Raw genomic sequence first — 15429 nt, forward strand, 5'->3', positions numbered from 1 at the left:
GACGAGGAGGGGAAGGGAGGCAGGGGGAGGTGGGAGCAGGGGGGCTACATTAAATAAAAAAAATAAAAAAAATAAATAAACTTAACTCGCTGTGCGCTGCTCCTCCATCTCAGGCTGCAAGCACTGGCTCCCAGCCTGCCCTGTGCCAATCCTGATGCTGCTCAAAGCAGCGTCAGGATTGGCTGGGAGCGCCCAGCCAGGGTGCTCCCAGGCAGACTGGGAGCCTGTGCAGGCACTGTCCAGCCCTGCAACACAGTTGCCGGCCTGGAGACAGCCTACTGCGCATGTGTGTTTGGCCGGCCAAGACGGCCGGCCAAACACACATGGGCTCTCCCTCGGTGCACGTCACCACCGTCGCCCCGCCCCTTTCAGAACAAAAGGATAATAAACATAGTTTATTATCATTTCGCCCTGAAAGGTTTGCAGAATGAAAATGCAAAAGAAGAACCACCGGTGAGAAGACAAAGTCAGTATTGCACCAAAGAAGACAGATGCTCCTTCCTGGTTGGTGCAGGACATGCCCCACGCTGGATGGATAAATGCAGTCTGGTTTGCATCGCTGGATTCCGCCAACAAGCCCTGGCACATGCAAAGCTCGCGGTTAGCGGAAATTGGCACAGCCCGGAACCAGGAGGCAACTGGTGGCCTCTACCCAGGAAGAGGAGACAGAGGGGGCTCTTAGCAACTCGGAGAGCCCTCAGAAGACCAGGCAGCACACACAGGAGTCCCACAGCACGGGAACAAAGAAGGTACAAATGGAGGCCCACGCAGCACGACACAAAGGGATCCCACGCCACCGAAGAACCACTCAGGAAGCTGTGAATCGCAGGATGGAGTGCTGGGAGCCTAAGCTGTGCTGTGCACAAAGAACTTCTTGGAAGGTCGCACACAAGCCTGGGCAACTGCAAGTCACTTGGTGCACGGTGGTACTGTCTTCCGTGGGAAGGCATGCTCTTACCCCCACCAAAGTTGGACAGCTGGACGCTGGGACTTTCAGAGTCACTTTAGTCTACCACCTGTGTTGCTGGATCCACACCTGTCATCTGGAGAGGGGACCCACGCAACCGGTCGTCGCTGCAGAGAGGTGCCTGCTGAAGCAGGGTAGTGACTCTGCCACTCCACAGGAGATTGCTTTGGTTCTTCTGGTGCAGGCTGAAGACAGGCAGTCCTTGGAGGATGCACGACCTAGAAACTGTTGCAGTTGCCGGCAGGAGCTGAAGTTACAATGTTGCAGAAGTCGTCTTTGCTTCTTTGTTGCAGTTTTGTAGAGTTCCTGGAGGGTTCAGCTGCAGAGACCCTAAATAACCCTGAAAGGGGGAGTGATCACCTAACCAGGTAAGCACCTATCAGGAGGGGTCTCTGATGTCACCTGCTTGCACTGGCCACTCAGATGCTTCCAGAGTGCCCCACCATCTTGGAATCCATGATGGCAAAACCCTGGGACACTCTGGAGGAGCTCTGGGCACCACCCCTGGGGTGGTGATGGACATGGGAGTGGTCACTCCCCTTTCCTTTGTCCAGTTTCGGGCCAGAGCAGGGACTGGGGGTCCCTGAACCAGTGTAGACTGTATTATGCAAGGAGGACACCATCTGTGCCCTTCAAAACTTTTCCAGAGGCTCTGGGAAGCTACCCCTCCCATGCCTGTAACCCGTATTTCCAAAGGGACAGGGTGTAACACCCCTCTCCCAAAGGAAATCCTTTGTTCTGTCTTCCTGGGCTTGAGCTGCTCAAGCAACAAGAGGGCAGAAACTGTCTGTGAGGTGGCAGCAGCTGGGATGTCTGGAAAACCTCAGAAGATTGGTATGGCAGTACTGTGGGTCCACTGTGGAGCCCCCAGTGTGCATGGGATTGTGCAATCAATACTGGAATCAGTATTGGGGTACAATTCCCACTTGTTAGACACCTTACATGGCTGTATTTGGGGTAACCATTGTGAAACTGGACATAGGTATTGACCTCAGTCCAGTGCACACATAAAATGGGGTCCCCGCACTCACGATGTCTGGAAAAATGGGCCTGGACGACGTGGGGGCACCTGTGCTAGTGCAGGGGTGCCTTCACACACAGGTACTTTGCACCCAGCCTTCAGGGTTAAAAGACCTGACATAAAGGTGACTCATAAGTGACCTGGTGACGTGAAAATGGCTGTGAAATAATGTATGCACTATTTCACACAGGCTGCAATGGCAGTCCTGTAGAAGCCTTTGCATGGGCTCCCTATGGGTGGCAAAAGTAATGCTGCAGCCCATAGGTATCCCCTGGAACCCCAATGCCCTGTGTTCCTAAGTACCATATACTAGGGACTTATAAGGGGTGACCAGTATGCCAATGTGGAGTGTAATACTGAGTTACCAGTATGTAGTGATCAATTTGGAAACCGAGAGAGCATAAACACTGGGGTCCTGGTTAGCAGGACTCCAGTGATACAGTCTAGCATACTTTCAAAAACAGTGAAACATACTGACAAGTAGGCCACAAACCATAAACACTGTGGTCCTGGTTAGCAGGATCCCAGTGACACAGTCAAACACACTGACAAACAGGCCAAAAATGGGGGTAACCATGCTAGAAAGAGGCTACTTTCTCACATCCCAGGATGGTTAATTCCTTTATATTAAATGTTTCAGCTGAAGTGTCATGCAATGAGTCTTGTGTGCTGTGAAACCATAGCCGGCAGATAACTAAACAAACCTTTCTGCCAGGGTGCCTGTTTCCCTAAAAGACATGCAAATGTGAGCAACAAGTGAAGCTAAAAATGTGTAGAGTAATCTGCAAATGTAAAGGATGCTTGGGAGCCGATACTGATCGAATAACTCAAAGTTTTCTGGTGACAAAGATTTCTTGAGTGGTAGTGCAAAGAATTACCTGAGCTGTGAAGTGTATGCTTTCAATTGAAATCATATTTCCATAGAGGTTACTACCCCTAATGGGGTGTTGAAGGGACAGTTATGTAAAAAAAATGCATTACGTTTAGTTTGGATATTTCCAAAATCTATATTTTGGAAGCATCATTTTATCTTAAACCTTTTTGTGCATTTTGAAGCAGATTACAGTATACTGTTTGTAAAGCAAGTTTAAAAGAATGACTTACATATTCACATAGGTTTTGACCTCCTTGCACTAAAAATACACAAGTCATTGTTCTCCACTGTACCAACCAAGATTCTGTGGCCCTTCAGTAACACACAGACCTCTGCATTGTATTAACTAATAGAGGTTTCATAATTTACTCTAGTGAATTTCTCAGTGAGTTACAACTTTTTAAATGTATTTTTTATATAAGCTGCATTCTATTTTATATGTAGCTACCTGACAGTGAAAGACCCAAAAAAGTACAGAATATTTTGTTTTTTGGCCACACCTTTGACCCCGCCCCTTTGCATGCAGCATCATAGTTCTCATACCTTTTTTAATGGACTTCAACCACTGCCGGCACTTATTTTTGGTGTCTGGCCCTTATTTTTCTATATCAGGCATTTACTGTGAGCGAAAGACACATGGGAAAGACGAAAGGATAGAAAGGCGTCACAAAGTGAGAAAGCAGAAAGCTGCAAGAGTGAGCTGAAGGGGCAGAGAGTGGCTCTACATACATGAAAGCGGCCCGAGATGGCTTTAGGATTAGGCTACCTCAGTATTCGGTGCTCACACATGTAATTGCAGGAGTCACGAGTTTCATAGCTTTGGGCTCTGGCACGTTTTTAATTTACAAATTAAGCACTCCTCGAGACATGTTAGCAAAAGTGGGTCCCTCTTCTACGTCAACGGCAGCTTTCTATAGGCAGTCTTGCATCGATGGGATCAGGTTAGTTAGATGGTCCCACTACCTAGTCGGGCATCCTGCTGGAAGAGGACCCTGCGCTCTCCGGGATAATTCGGCCACACAGTTCTAGGACTTCTTGATTGGCCTAGGCTGCTATTGCAATCAAAACAGATTTGCCACATTTGCCTTGCAGAATGGTGTGCCCGAGAGTTACATTAGTCGCGAGGCCTCCAGATCAGGACTCGATAAAGAGAAAGAAATTCATCAATCCTACCTCTTTGCTGCGGACACTTATTTTACGAAAATTATTAAATATGCTTACGGAGTCTGGAAGGCATATCCCTCTTTAACAGAAGAAAAAACAGACGTTACATCAACAATCAATGTGTGTGGGAGGGAAAGTAACTCAAGAAATAAAGGACAGGCGAAGAGGTAATGGCACCTGCCATAGCGAGAAAAAAATGTAAAAGGGCGATTATGTGTAATCAATCACAGCAGTTGAGCTTTGTTAAGATTTATTTGTCTTCCATTGTGTTTTTAATGCATAGTAGATCAAAGTTTGTAAAAACAGCAGTAATTGGTAAATGAAACTGGTAAAGGTATACATAATTTTCCTAGCTTGCCTTTTAATAAAATGCATGCACTTTACAGGTTATCCTGGGCCTATGGGCAGACCTGGACTAAATGCTCTGCCAGGGGTCAAAGGTGAAGCCGGAGTGCATGGTGTTCTGGGAGAGACTGGTGCCAAAGGAGGAAAAGGCGAGTTCGGAGATGTTGGTTTAGCCGGCATCCCTGGCCCCCAAGGAGTGAAAGGTACGTCAGTAAAAGCATTGTTTTGTTGAGATATGGTTAGCAATATTTGTTGGGTTTCATTCGATGAGTATTGAGGCAAATGTATTCGATTGCAACTCAGTTTCAGGCAGCTTTAGGGTAAGGGGAAAATGCACTTAAAAAATCCTGCCTCAATTGGATGATTGCCTGCCACTGCCTGCAATAACCACAATACATGTATTAACCTTTATTGACCGTCTCACTTTCCCTAGCCTGAGGGTCCAAATAACAAATATTTTTTCCAGGTTAAATGTAAAAGGTGTAATGTATGCATGCCTAAAGTAAGTTTGATTAATAATCGTTAGCAGTGACCCAATTAACAAAGTTTTCCATGGAATAACTGTATCTTGTGCAAGGCTTACGTGTGATTTACTCATGAAAATCCAGGAGCGAGGTATAAGTAAACAAGTCTTAACCTGGAAACTACAAGCAGAAAATGTTTTGTGAATCAGGCCTGGATATTCAGGTGTAACTGACACGTAAGGCAAAAGGAAGGCATGACTACTCACAGATAAGGCTTTGCCAGCTGGGCCTAAAAAAAAATAATGTATGTGTGTATTTTCATTTGCTATATGTGCATGTGTGTGTGTGTGTAATGTGCGCTGCACATGTATACAGTGCTGAAACTTAAATTTCAAGTAGCCATGAAATGCTAAGTAGTTTCAAATTATACCAAATACTCAGGTTTTTTTTAAAGTGCTTCAAATCGCACTTATTCTGTTTCTAAGCACTGCAGATAAAAAGCATTAATACTCTCCAGCCTAATGTCACTCAGTTGTCTGACTTGGAGCACTCACTCCTCGCTCACGAGAGCAGATTTACCCCCACATGATATTAAACAATACTGATGTAGTATTACATGCCAATAAATAGATTTAGGAGCATCATTTGACGTTCCTGTGAAAACAAAACATGACGCCATTTGCGTATGTAATTTTAACTTGAGTACTGGGATTCTCTGTTTACATATTCACAAGCACGGCTATTAATGCTGATAAATACTGGAGAACTACACGCACACTAGAAGGCATGACAGGCTTTGGATGTGCAAGTGGGGTTAATGGATTCTCCACAAGTCTCTTAAACGGTGATTGCTTCCCGTACGTGCTTCTCAACAGGGATTTGGGCAGCTTTCCTTGCAAAGAAGGCATGCTATAGAAACAGTAAAGTAGTTAGAAAGCTACCACAGTGCATGTTACCAAGCACAAAAGGTATACATGCTGAAAGTTCATGCTAATATTATTATAATAACAAACACATTCCTCAACATTGAGATCACAAACACTGTAGTCACATAAATATAATCTTGCAATAAGCTAAAACACCTTGCAGTGTCCAGTTCCAAGACATTTGTAGGAAAACAACTCAACAGAATGGGAAATTTCAGTTTTGAAAAGTGTAATTACTGTTACTAAATGAACCAAATGTAGCTCTCATGATGCACATCCCCAATCTTCATAAAGTTAGTGTGTTAGTATACGATTTTAATTGCATTTATATAGTGCTTCAAACCCTTGATGAGGGACCAAAGCACATTAGTTGGCAGGTGGTACAAGTGAAGAGCTCTGCAATGGCTTATGTAGGGACCAGGGTGGTGCTCTTTGCTGCCACAGGTCGCATTACCTATGTATGTAATGGTTGAAGAAGAGGTGAAAACTAATACAGAGGTCCTTCAACTTAATTTATCGTTGAGTGATCAAAGTGGTTCTTCTAAACTGTCATAGGACACAATGCTGTGCATGTTGTCATTGAAAGAGGAGTGTCAGAATGCAAACACTTGTCAGTACCTAACTGTTTGGAGTTGCTGAACAAGTGTCTATAGAGTCCACCCAAAAGTGTCATAGAAGCAGCAAGCACAGGGCACCGGCCGTTGTGGAAGGTGCTCTAATGACTCTGCGGGTGAGGGACCTGCGGGCATGTACTGTGTACAGCAGCCTTGGTCACTAATCACATCCTAGAGTTACAGAGCCCACCCCTATGACATGCACAGAAATGATTCATTCTCATGTTATTTGGGGGCAACCTAGAACCAACACTGAAACAACCCAATGATTCCAGTCGTAACAGGCAACTGACATAAATGCTGAATAGAGCTCACTGTGGAATTTGAAGACAGTGATCACTGCCATAGACTGGACACAGTGCCCTCTAAGTTGTATCCAGGGGCAAAAGGTGCTGACTACCACATGCACTGGTTGTAGGCAACCAGCTTAAATATAGGGTCTGCTCAGAAGTGACACAGGGGCAGTCCATAACGTACTGTAAACAGACAGCCATCATGAATGATTGAAGGAGTTCAATCTTATAGGTCCTATAGAGTCAAGCGTGTCAGATGAGCAACCCAGCATGCACTGAACTCAGTCCTCTAGTTAGCAGTGGTTTGCACCCTGTCAACGTAGGGACCCACACTCTAGTCAGGGTAAGGGAGCCACACAGCTAAGAGAACCCCTGCTCACCCACTTGGCAACTTGGCTCAAGCAGACAGGCTTATCTCAGAGAGAATGTGTAAAGTATTTGTACTCGCACACACACACACAGTAACACAGTGAAAACACCACAAAAGTACTTAACACCAGTTTAGAAAAATAGCCAATATTTATCTGAGTAAAACAAGACCAAATCGACAGAAATCCAACCCACACAAGTAAAGATATCACTTTTCTAAAGGTTGAAATGAGTCTTACTCCATAAGAATCAATGGTTGCATCTTTTTAGCACGAAGCACTGGGATGCCCCAAAAACAAAGATGACGCAGGCCACAGGGAGGTGAGTGTTGGACCTGGCTTTTTGACAGGGACATCCCCAAACTTTTTGCCTCCTTCCTACTATTTTTTCTGACCTGTTGTTGTTGGCTTTTGACCTCTGGGCACTTTACCACTGCTAACCAGTGCTAAAGTGCATATGCTCTCTGTGTAAAATGTACTACTGATTGGTTTATCTATGATTGACTATTTAATTTACTTGTAAGTCCCTGGTAGAGTGCAGTACATGTGCCTAGGGCAGGTAGATTAAATGCTACTAGTGGGCCTGCAGCACTGGTTGTGCCACCCACCTCAGTAGCCCCTTAACCTTGTCTCAGGCCTGCCATTGCAAGGCCTGTGTGTGCAGTTTCACTGCCACCTCGACTTGGCATTTAAAGGTACTTGCCAAGCCTAGAACTCCCCTTTTTCTATACATAAGTCACCCCTAATGTGTGCCCTAGGTAACCCCTAGAGCAGGGTGCTGTGTAGGTAAAAGGCAGGACATGTACCTGTGTAGTTATATGTCCTGGTAGTGTAAAACTCCTAAATTCGTTTTTACACTACTGTGAGGCCTGCTCCTTTCATAGGCTAACATTGGGGCTGCCCTCATACACTGTTGAAGTGGCAGCTGCTGATCTGAAAGGAGCAGGAAGGTCATATTTAGTATGGCCAGAATGGTAATACAAAATCCTGCTGACTGGTGAAGTCGGATTTAATATTACTATTCTAGAAATGCCATTTTTAGAAAGTGAGCATTTCTTTGCACTAAAATCTTGTTGTGCCCTTCAATCCACGTCTGGCTAGGTTTAGTTGACAGCTCCTTGTGCATTCACTCAGACACACCCCAAACACAGGGTACTCAGCCTCACTTGCATACATCTGCATTTTGAATGGGTCTTCCTGGGCTGGGAGGGTGGAGGGCCTGCCCTCACACAAAGGACTACCACACCCCCTTCTGGGACTCTGGCAGACAGGATTGAACTGAAAGGGGGCTGGGTGCATTTCTTAGAGACTCTTTGAAGTCACCCCCACTTCAAAGGCACAACTTAGTATAAAACAGGGCCTCTGCCCTACCTCATCAGACACTTGCTGGAGAAGAAACCTGAACCAGAAACTACATCCTGCCAAGAAGAACTGCCTGGCTGCTCAAAGGACTCACCTGTCTGCTTTGCTACAAAGGACTGCTGCCTTGCTGTTGGCCTGCTGCCTTGCTGAACTCTTGTCTGACTGTAAAAGTGCTCTCCAAGGGCTTGGATAGAGCTTGCCTCCTGTTCCCTGAAGTCTCAGGACCAAAAAGACTTCTCTCTTCCTCTTGGACGCTCCGTGCGCCGAACTTTTCGACGCACAGCTTGTTCCGCGGCAAGAAAAACGCCGCACACCGATGCTGATCAACGCGACGCCTTCGGGACGACCGAAACTTTGACGTACGGCCTCGCAAGGACAACGCCGCCCGACTCCGCAGGAGAAATCGACGCGACGCCTGCCGTGAGATCAAAACTTTGACGCACGGCCTCGCAAGGACAACGCCGCCCGACTCCGCAGGAGAAATCGACGCGACGCCTGCCGTGAGATCAAAACTTCGACGCACAGCCCTGCAGAACGACGCGCAGCCGGAAAACAAGCAGGAAAATCCACGCACAGACCTGGGACATCTGGTAATCCCCACGACCCACAGAAAGAGACTGTCCGCGCGCCGGAAAACGACGCCCGACTTCCCCGTGTGGACAATAACGACGCAAGTCCGTGTGTGCTGGGGAGAAATCGACGCACACACCCTTTTTCCACGCACCTCTTCCTCTGTGGCCCTCTGAGGAGATTTTCCACCAGAAACCAGGTACTTTGTGTTTGAAAGAGACTTTGTTTACTTTCTAAAGACTTAAGACACTCTCTATCAATTTTCAGTGATATCTTTACAAATTCGTATTGCAACTTTGATCGTTTTGACCTGAAGATACCCAGATAAATATTATATATTTTTCTAAACACTGTGTGGTGTATTTTTGTGGTGTTATGCTATGGTGTTGTATGATTTATTGCACAAATGCTTTACACATTGCCTTCTAAGTTAAGCCTGACTGCTCGTGCCAAGCTACCAGAGGGTGAGCACAGGCTGATTTTGGATTGTGTGTGACTTACCCTGACTAGAGTGAGGGTTATTGCTTGGACAGAGGGCAACCTGACTGCCAACCAAAAACCCCATTTCTAACAGTGAGGCACCAAAAAAAGCAAAGCAGTGCATTGGTTCCTTACTGTGCTGGGGAGGTGAAGTGTTCATTCTGTCCTTGCAGGTGAGGTGATGCGTCAGTTCCGTACTGGCAGGGAAGGTGATGCATCAATTCTTTCCTCGCAGGAAAGGCGGTGCGTTGATTTCCGGACACGCAGTCTCATTCCTTACTGCAGTGCGGGGTTGATGAGAAATTGACGCCCAGGGACGATATGTGGAAAATGCAGACGTGCTGTGTTGATGGAGCCATGGAGAAATAGGCGCTGCATCGATTCTGCAGCCACAAGACCAGAGTTGCATCGGTTCTCCAGCCACAGGACAGGCGTTGCAACGCTTTTTCAGCTGCAGCATGTCGGTGCATGGATTTTCTCCTTCAGGTCACCAGCTTACACTTCCAAGGGCCCAAGGACTGGAGTTGGCACTACTTGGCAAGTTAGGATTCTCAGCAAAAGAGCCCAGGGACTGGCAGATGAAGTCTTCGATATCCCTGACACTTCTTAATAGGAGGCAAGCTCAGTCCAAGCCCTTGGAGAACCTTTGGAAGCAGGAAGCAAAGTACAGTCCTTTCACTCCCAGGACAGAAGCAGCAAGCAGCAGGCCAGCACAACAAAGCAACAGGCAGCGTGGCAGTCCCTCCTACAGCATCCAGCTCTCCTTCCTGGCAGAATGTCCTTCGTCCACAAGTGGTCAGAGGCCTAGTACTTATACCCATTTCTTTGTTTGAAGTAGACAAACTTCAAAGAGAAGTCTTTGTAATGTTCAAGACCCTGCCTTTCTCCACCCTGGCCCCAGACACACTCCAGGTGTTAGGAGACTGCATTGTGTGAGGACAGGCACAGCCCTATTCAAGTGCAAGTGTCAGCTCCTCCCACCACTCTAGCTCAGGAAGGCCCATCAGCCTGGTGTTGTCCATCAGGATACTCAGGGCACACCTCAGCTCCCTTTGTGAGATTGTCTAGAGTGAATACACAAACAACCCAATTGTCATCCTGACCCGGGCGTGTATTCAGCCGACTGGCAGAGGCACAGAATGGTTAAGCAAGACCGTGCCCACTTTCTAAAAGTGGCATTTTCAAACTTACAATTCAAAAACCAACTTCACTAAAAGATATATTTTAAATTGTGAGTTCAGAGACCCCAAACTCCAAATCTCTATCTGCTCCCAATGGGAAATTACACTTACATGATATTTCAAGGCAACCTCCATGTTGCCCTATGGAAGAGATAGGCCTTGCAGTAGTGAAAAACAAATTTAGCAGTATTGCACTTATGAGGACATGTAAAACACACCAGTACATGCCCTGCCTTTTAAGTGCACTGCACCCTGCCCATGGGGCTGCCTTGAGCCTACTTTAGGGGTGGCTTCCATGTAGAAAAAGGTAAGGTTTGGGTCTGGCAAGTGGGTGCACTTGCCAGGTCGAAATGGCAGTTTAAAACTGCACTCACACACTGCAGTGGCAGGTCTGAGACATATTTACAGGGCCACTCATTTGGGTGGCACAATCAGTACTGCAGGGTCATGAGTAGCATTTGACTTACAGGCCCTAAGCACAATAGTGCACTTTACTAGGGACTTACTAGTAAATCAAATATGACAATCATGAAGATACAAATCATCAGTACATTTTAGACGAAGAGCATATGCACTTTAGCACTGGTTAGCAGTAGTAAGGTGCCCATAGTCCTAAAGCCAACAAAAACAGGTCAGCAAATATAGGAGGAAGAAGGTAAAAAGATTGGGGATAACCCTGCAAAAAGGACAAGGTCCAACACTAATGTTTAGTACAATTTAGTTTTACTGGGGATCATGTAGAGGGCCTCCAGATGAATTGCGAAAGGGTTTTCATATTTATGTTAAGATTACACATCAAAGAAGGGATCAGAAGATGGATTTCATATTTATTTAAAAAAATTGGAGGTGTCCACATTTTCACACACTGCATGGTTTGGGAATTTTTGTTTCTAGATGTATTTGAAGTGAGGGGTAGAACTGAGAAGCCAACTTGAACCTCACTAGCCATTCACCTGTCGAGGAGCGGCTCCTCTGCTACTGCAGAGGAGCGTTGCACCTCCCCCCCCGCTCCCGCCAGCAGCAGCAGGAGCTGCAACCTTTAGAAACAAAACGACAATAAACGTTGTTTATTGTTGTTTTGTTTCTAAAGGAGCGTGGCCATGGGGGTGACGAGCATGGAGGGGAGGGCACAGAGCACTCCCCTCAGTGCGCATGTATGTTTGATCGCTGTCTCGGGGCGGCCAAACATACATGCGCATAAGGGCTCTCTCCAACCTGGCACTGTGGTGCAGAATTGGATAGAGCTTGCACAGGCTCTCAGTCTGCACTGGAGCGCCCAGCCGGGGCGCTCCAGCCAATCATAACGCTGCTCTGACCAGCGTCATGATTGGCGCAGGGCAAGCTTGGAGCCTGTGCCTGGAGTGCGACAGCGGCGACACAGGAGCAGCGCGGTTGCAAGGTAAGTAGATTTATTTAAAAAAAAAATCTATATATTTATTTGTTTGCCCCCCCTCTGTCCCAGCCCCGCCACCATGCTGAGTCGCCAGCCGCAACTGCACCTGTCCATTCACTGTCCCTTCCCCCGGAACTCTGTTCTTCCTAGGCAGTCAAACTCATCCTCTTGAGTGGTTTTCAAGGCCCTATCAATCTATGATACTAACTTCTAGAGTATGCACAGACCCTACTTTCCCACCTGAAAATCCTATTCCTTTTGAGGAGTTCCAAATAATAGTCTTGTGTTCTACCTAGTACTTATATACTTCTTTGCACTCAAACACATTCCTGAACAATATCACAACACTGCTTGGTGCCTGTTTCTGTTTTTAGCCAAATTTGAACTAAAATGTTAGGGCAAAAAGGCAACTAAAATTCGTATGTACACCACTTCATGTTAGAGAACGTCCTGCTAACTATAACCCCTGATTTTCAAAATTTTTGAAAACACTTGAAAATATCAACTGTAATCCACAAAAAAATAAACACTGAAAACACAAAACCCTACATTTCGTGAAAGTAAATGATTAAATATAAATATGTAAAAGGAATTTACAAAAGGCCTCCTCAGAAAGTACTGAAAGAAACAAAGCTAAGGTACAATTAGAACAATGCTATATCCTGACCTCTGATGTAATCTGATGTCTTGAATAAATGTGCTGGCATATTGAGAACCGTATGGCAATCCCAAATCTGGACTAAACCAATCCTATTCATAAACAGAGCCTGTGAATATTTATAGATTTAGCATAGTTAGATCCGCGGTATATTCAAAGTCTTGTCTGATCAGTAAGATGCCAAAATCAGAGCTTTGCTATAATCTTCTCGTAATTGAAGTCTTGCCATAATCAGAGATGTTTTTATCAAAGTTCTAGGATGGGAATGCTGTTATAATTTGTCACCTCATTGCATGGCACCAAATAGGACATGTGACTTTTTTACCTGACTAGTGGATTTCTAAAGCATCTCATCCTTTAGACAAGGATGTGTTTTATGTAATTCTTCACAACTGATACTGATGTCGACGATGCCCAGCTGCAAAACTTGGATTTTAGCACCATATATAAAATACAAAACAAAAGAAACCCATGCAGCTGTCTTAATGGTTTGTGTCTTTCCTGTGTGAGACTGATGAAGGCCTGCACGCCTGGCAAACAGCACGGCAGTAAAATATTCAAACTCTCAATCAAATCCTGATCTTGACTGATCTGCATCAAAAGGCCAATCTAAAAAATCAAAGGGTAGTGCAAGACTTTAAACTTCAGAACTGCTTGTAGACAAAGTGTAGAGTGTGTATAATCCTAAAAACATTTTTACCATCTCCAACTTGTCCAGAATGCAGAGACCCAGGGTGTCAGCATGACCCCAGCTGGGACTACTTCATGTCTTGAGGTCCTTCCCTTAAACTGTCCCTCTGTTCTAAAATCATATGCAAAACATTGGCTTTTGCCCATAAGGTGACAACTAGCAAATTAGCTACCTGCCTTAATAGGTAAACACTCTCTTTATTGTTCTACTTATCCACTGCATCTGGGGGTTCTTCTAAAACATCTTTTGCTGGTTGTTCCCAAAACAAGAAGTCTGGCATGGAAATAGGTTGTTCTCCATAGCTGCTTCAAAGCTATGGAACTCTGTACTTTGTAAACTGAAACAAAATCATCCTAGCTTCAGGAATCTACTAAAACCTTGATCTTTAACATCTAGTCCTCTCGTCTCTCACCCATTACAGTTTTTGTCATTGATCTTAGCCTGTTGTATTTTTTCTCACAGTACCAAGAAGCCCTCTGTTCATGTGCTCAGTCAATACAAATAGCAGAGTGTAACACCACCGTACTGAAACATATTCATTGCTGGTTTTCTGTTTCAGGTCACAAAGGAGAACAAGGTCTCATAGGATTTCTTGGCAGACCCGGAGTCCCTGGTGATCGTGGACCTACTGGACCCAAGGGTGACAGGGGACCATCAGGTAAGTAACTGTAGACCCACTGTAATTTTAGAAAAGCAGTAGGGTGTACAGCGTGTGATTATTAACAAAGAAGTTATATTCTGGTGTTTATACAGTGCACCACTGGATGTTGCCATTACTTAAAAATCTCACTGTTGCTACTATGTGCAGGGTTGGTGCTTCATTAAGGCCATCCAGGGTGGCTGCCTTGTGGCACATCAACAAATAGACACCAGAGGCCACAAGAATCCAACAAATGGCCTCAAAAAGCCCTTGGATCTATGTAAAAGCAGGACTTGAATGACTTAATTTCATGTTGTCAGGGCCTTAAAAAATTCTTACATCAGAGCTGACTATTTTCAAGCTGCACGAACAGGAGCATGATAAGATGGTCTATTCAGTGATGAGTGCTAAATGAACTGTGCCACCACCTGCTGGGCACCACTTCCCTGCCTTTGTTGTGCCCACAGTACCACCCTGACAGCACCAGAAAGACTACAGACAGTTGCACCATCCAGGTGGAAGAGAAAATAGTAACATGAGTATTGACAAGTCCCATAGATGTAGGATTACTTCCCTCATCAATGCCCCAACATAGGTGCTTATGAATGCATGTTCTCTTTCTCTACAGTCCCCAAATAGTTCTGACGAGTTGTCACATGAGTTACCAATACATTCCATTTGTGATGTTTGAAATTTGTTCTTTATGGCAGAATTAATTCTCAATAGGATTGTTAATGTGCAAACATATTTTTGGGTTGGTAGTCGTTCTCTGCCTTTCCATATGACAAGTCCAATAATAGTTCAAATAAGTTTACTTTCATGAAGTTTTAATAAGACAGACCACTGGGAAACAAGAGAAAGAAAACTTCATCCAACATGCTAAATCCCAGAAGGGCCTCACAAATCCCAGAACGGTGTCACAAATCCCAGAAGGATGTCACAAATGTACACACATAATATTTCCTCCAAGGCCATGAACTAACCAAGCACACAAGTAACTTCTTCCACCTCATTTACACATTCTTTCACCTGTTTATCATTAAAAACCACAGTTTGCATAATGAAACCAGTGTTCACCATCTAAGGTGGTAAGTCATTGGGCGATGAAGACATTACATTTTTGCAGGTGTCCAAATCACTATCTGCTTTACAGTTAGTTTTAGTTTTCATACAATATAATTCTTCTACTACTGACCATTTGTGGACATCTCTAGTCCTTTTCTTTAATGCTGGACCTTCTAAAAGTAGCAAGTGGATAGTAAAACGTCTTCTGGCTAAGAACGGAAAAACACTTGCGAATCACTTGCAAACTTGCGTCTCATTTTCCTTTTTTGACCTTTAATACACTCCCCAGAGACAATGCTCCATTTTCTTTAATGCCATAGATCCCATCACCTCTTAGATTTTTTCAAAATCAC

At 45.0% G+C, this 15429-nt stretch overlaps 1 protein-coding gene and 1 long non-coding RNA gene across 2 annotated transcripts in view; one reads left to right on the forward strand and one right to left on the reverse strand.

The window, feature by feature from the left end:
* Nucleotides 1-15429, forward strand: part of COL4A2 (collagen type IV alpha 2 chain) — a 628472-nt gene that overhangs the window by 553334 nt on the left and 59709 nt on the right. The window contains exons 42-43 of the mRNA XM_069205111.1: nucleotides 4413-4574; nucleotides 13931-14029. Of these exons, the coding sequence (XP_069061212.1) occupies nucleotides 4413-4574; nucleotides 13931-14029 (261 nt within the window). The remainder of the gene's footprint in view (nucleotides 1-4412; nucleotides 4575-13930; nucleotides 14030-15429) is intronic.
* Nucleotides 1-15429, reverse strand: part of LOC138250338 (uncharacterized) — a 582532-nt gene that overhangs the window by 492541 nt on the left and 74562 nt on the right. The gene's annotated exons all lie outside the window — the stretch shown is intronic.

This window comes from Pleurodeles waltl, chromosome 8 (assembly GCF_031143425.1).
Source record: "Pleurodeles waltl isolate 20211129_DDA chromosome 8, aPleWal1.hap1.20221129, whole genome shotgun sequence".
Classification (NCBI taxonomy): domain Eukaryota; kingdom Metazoa; phylum Chordata; class Amphibia; order Caudata; family Salamandridae; genus Pleurodeles; species Pleurodeles waltl.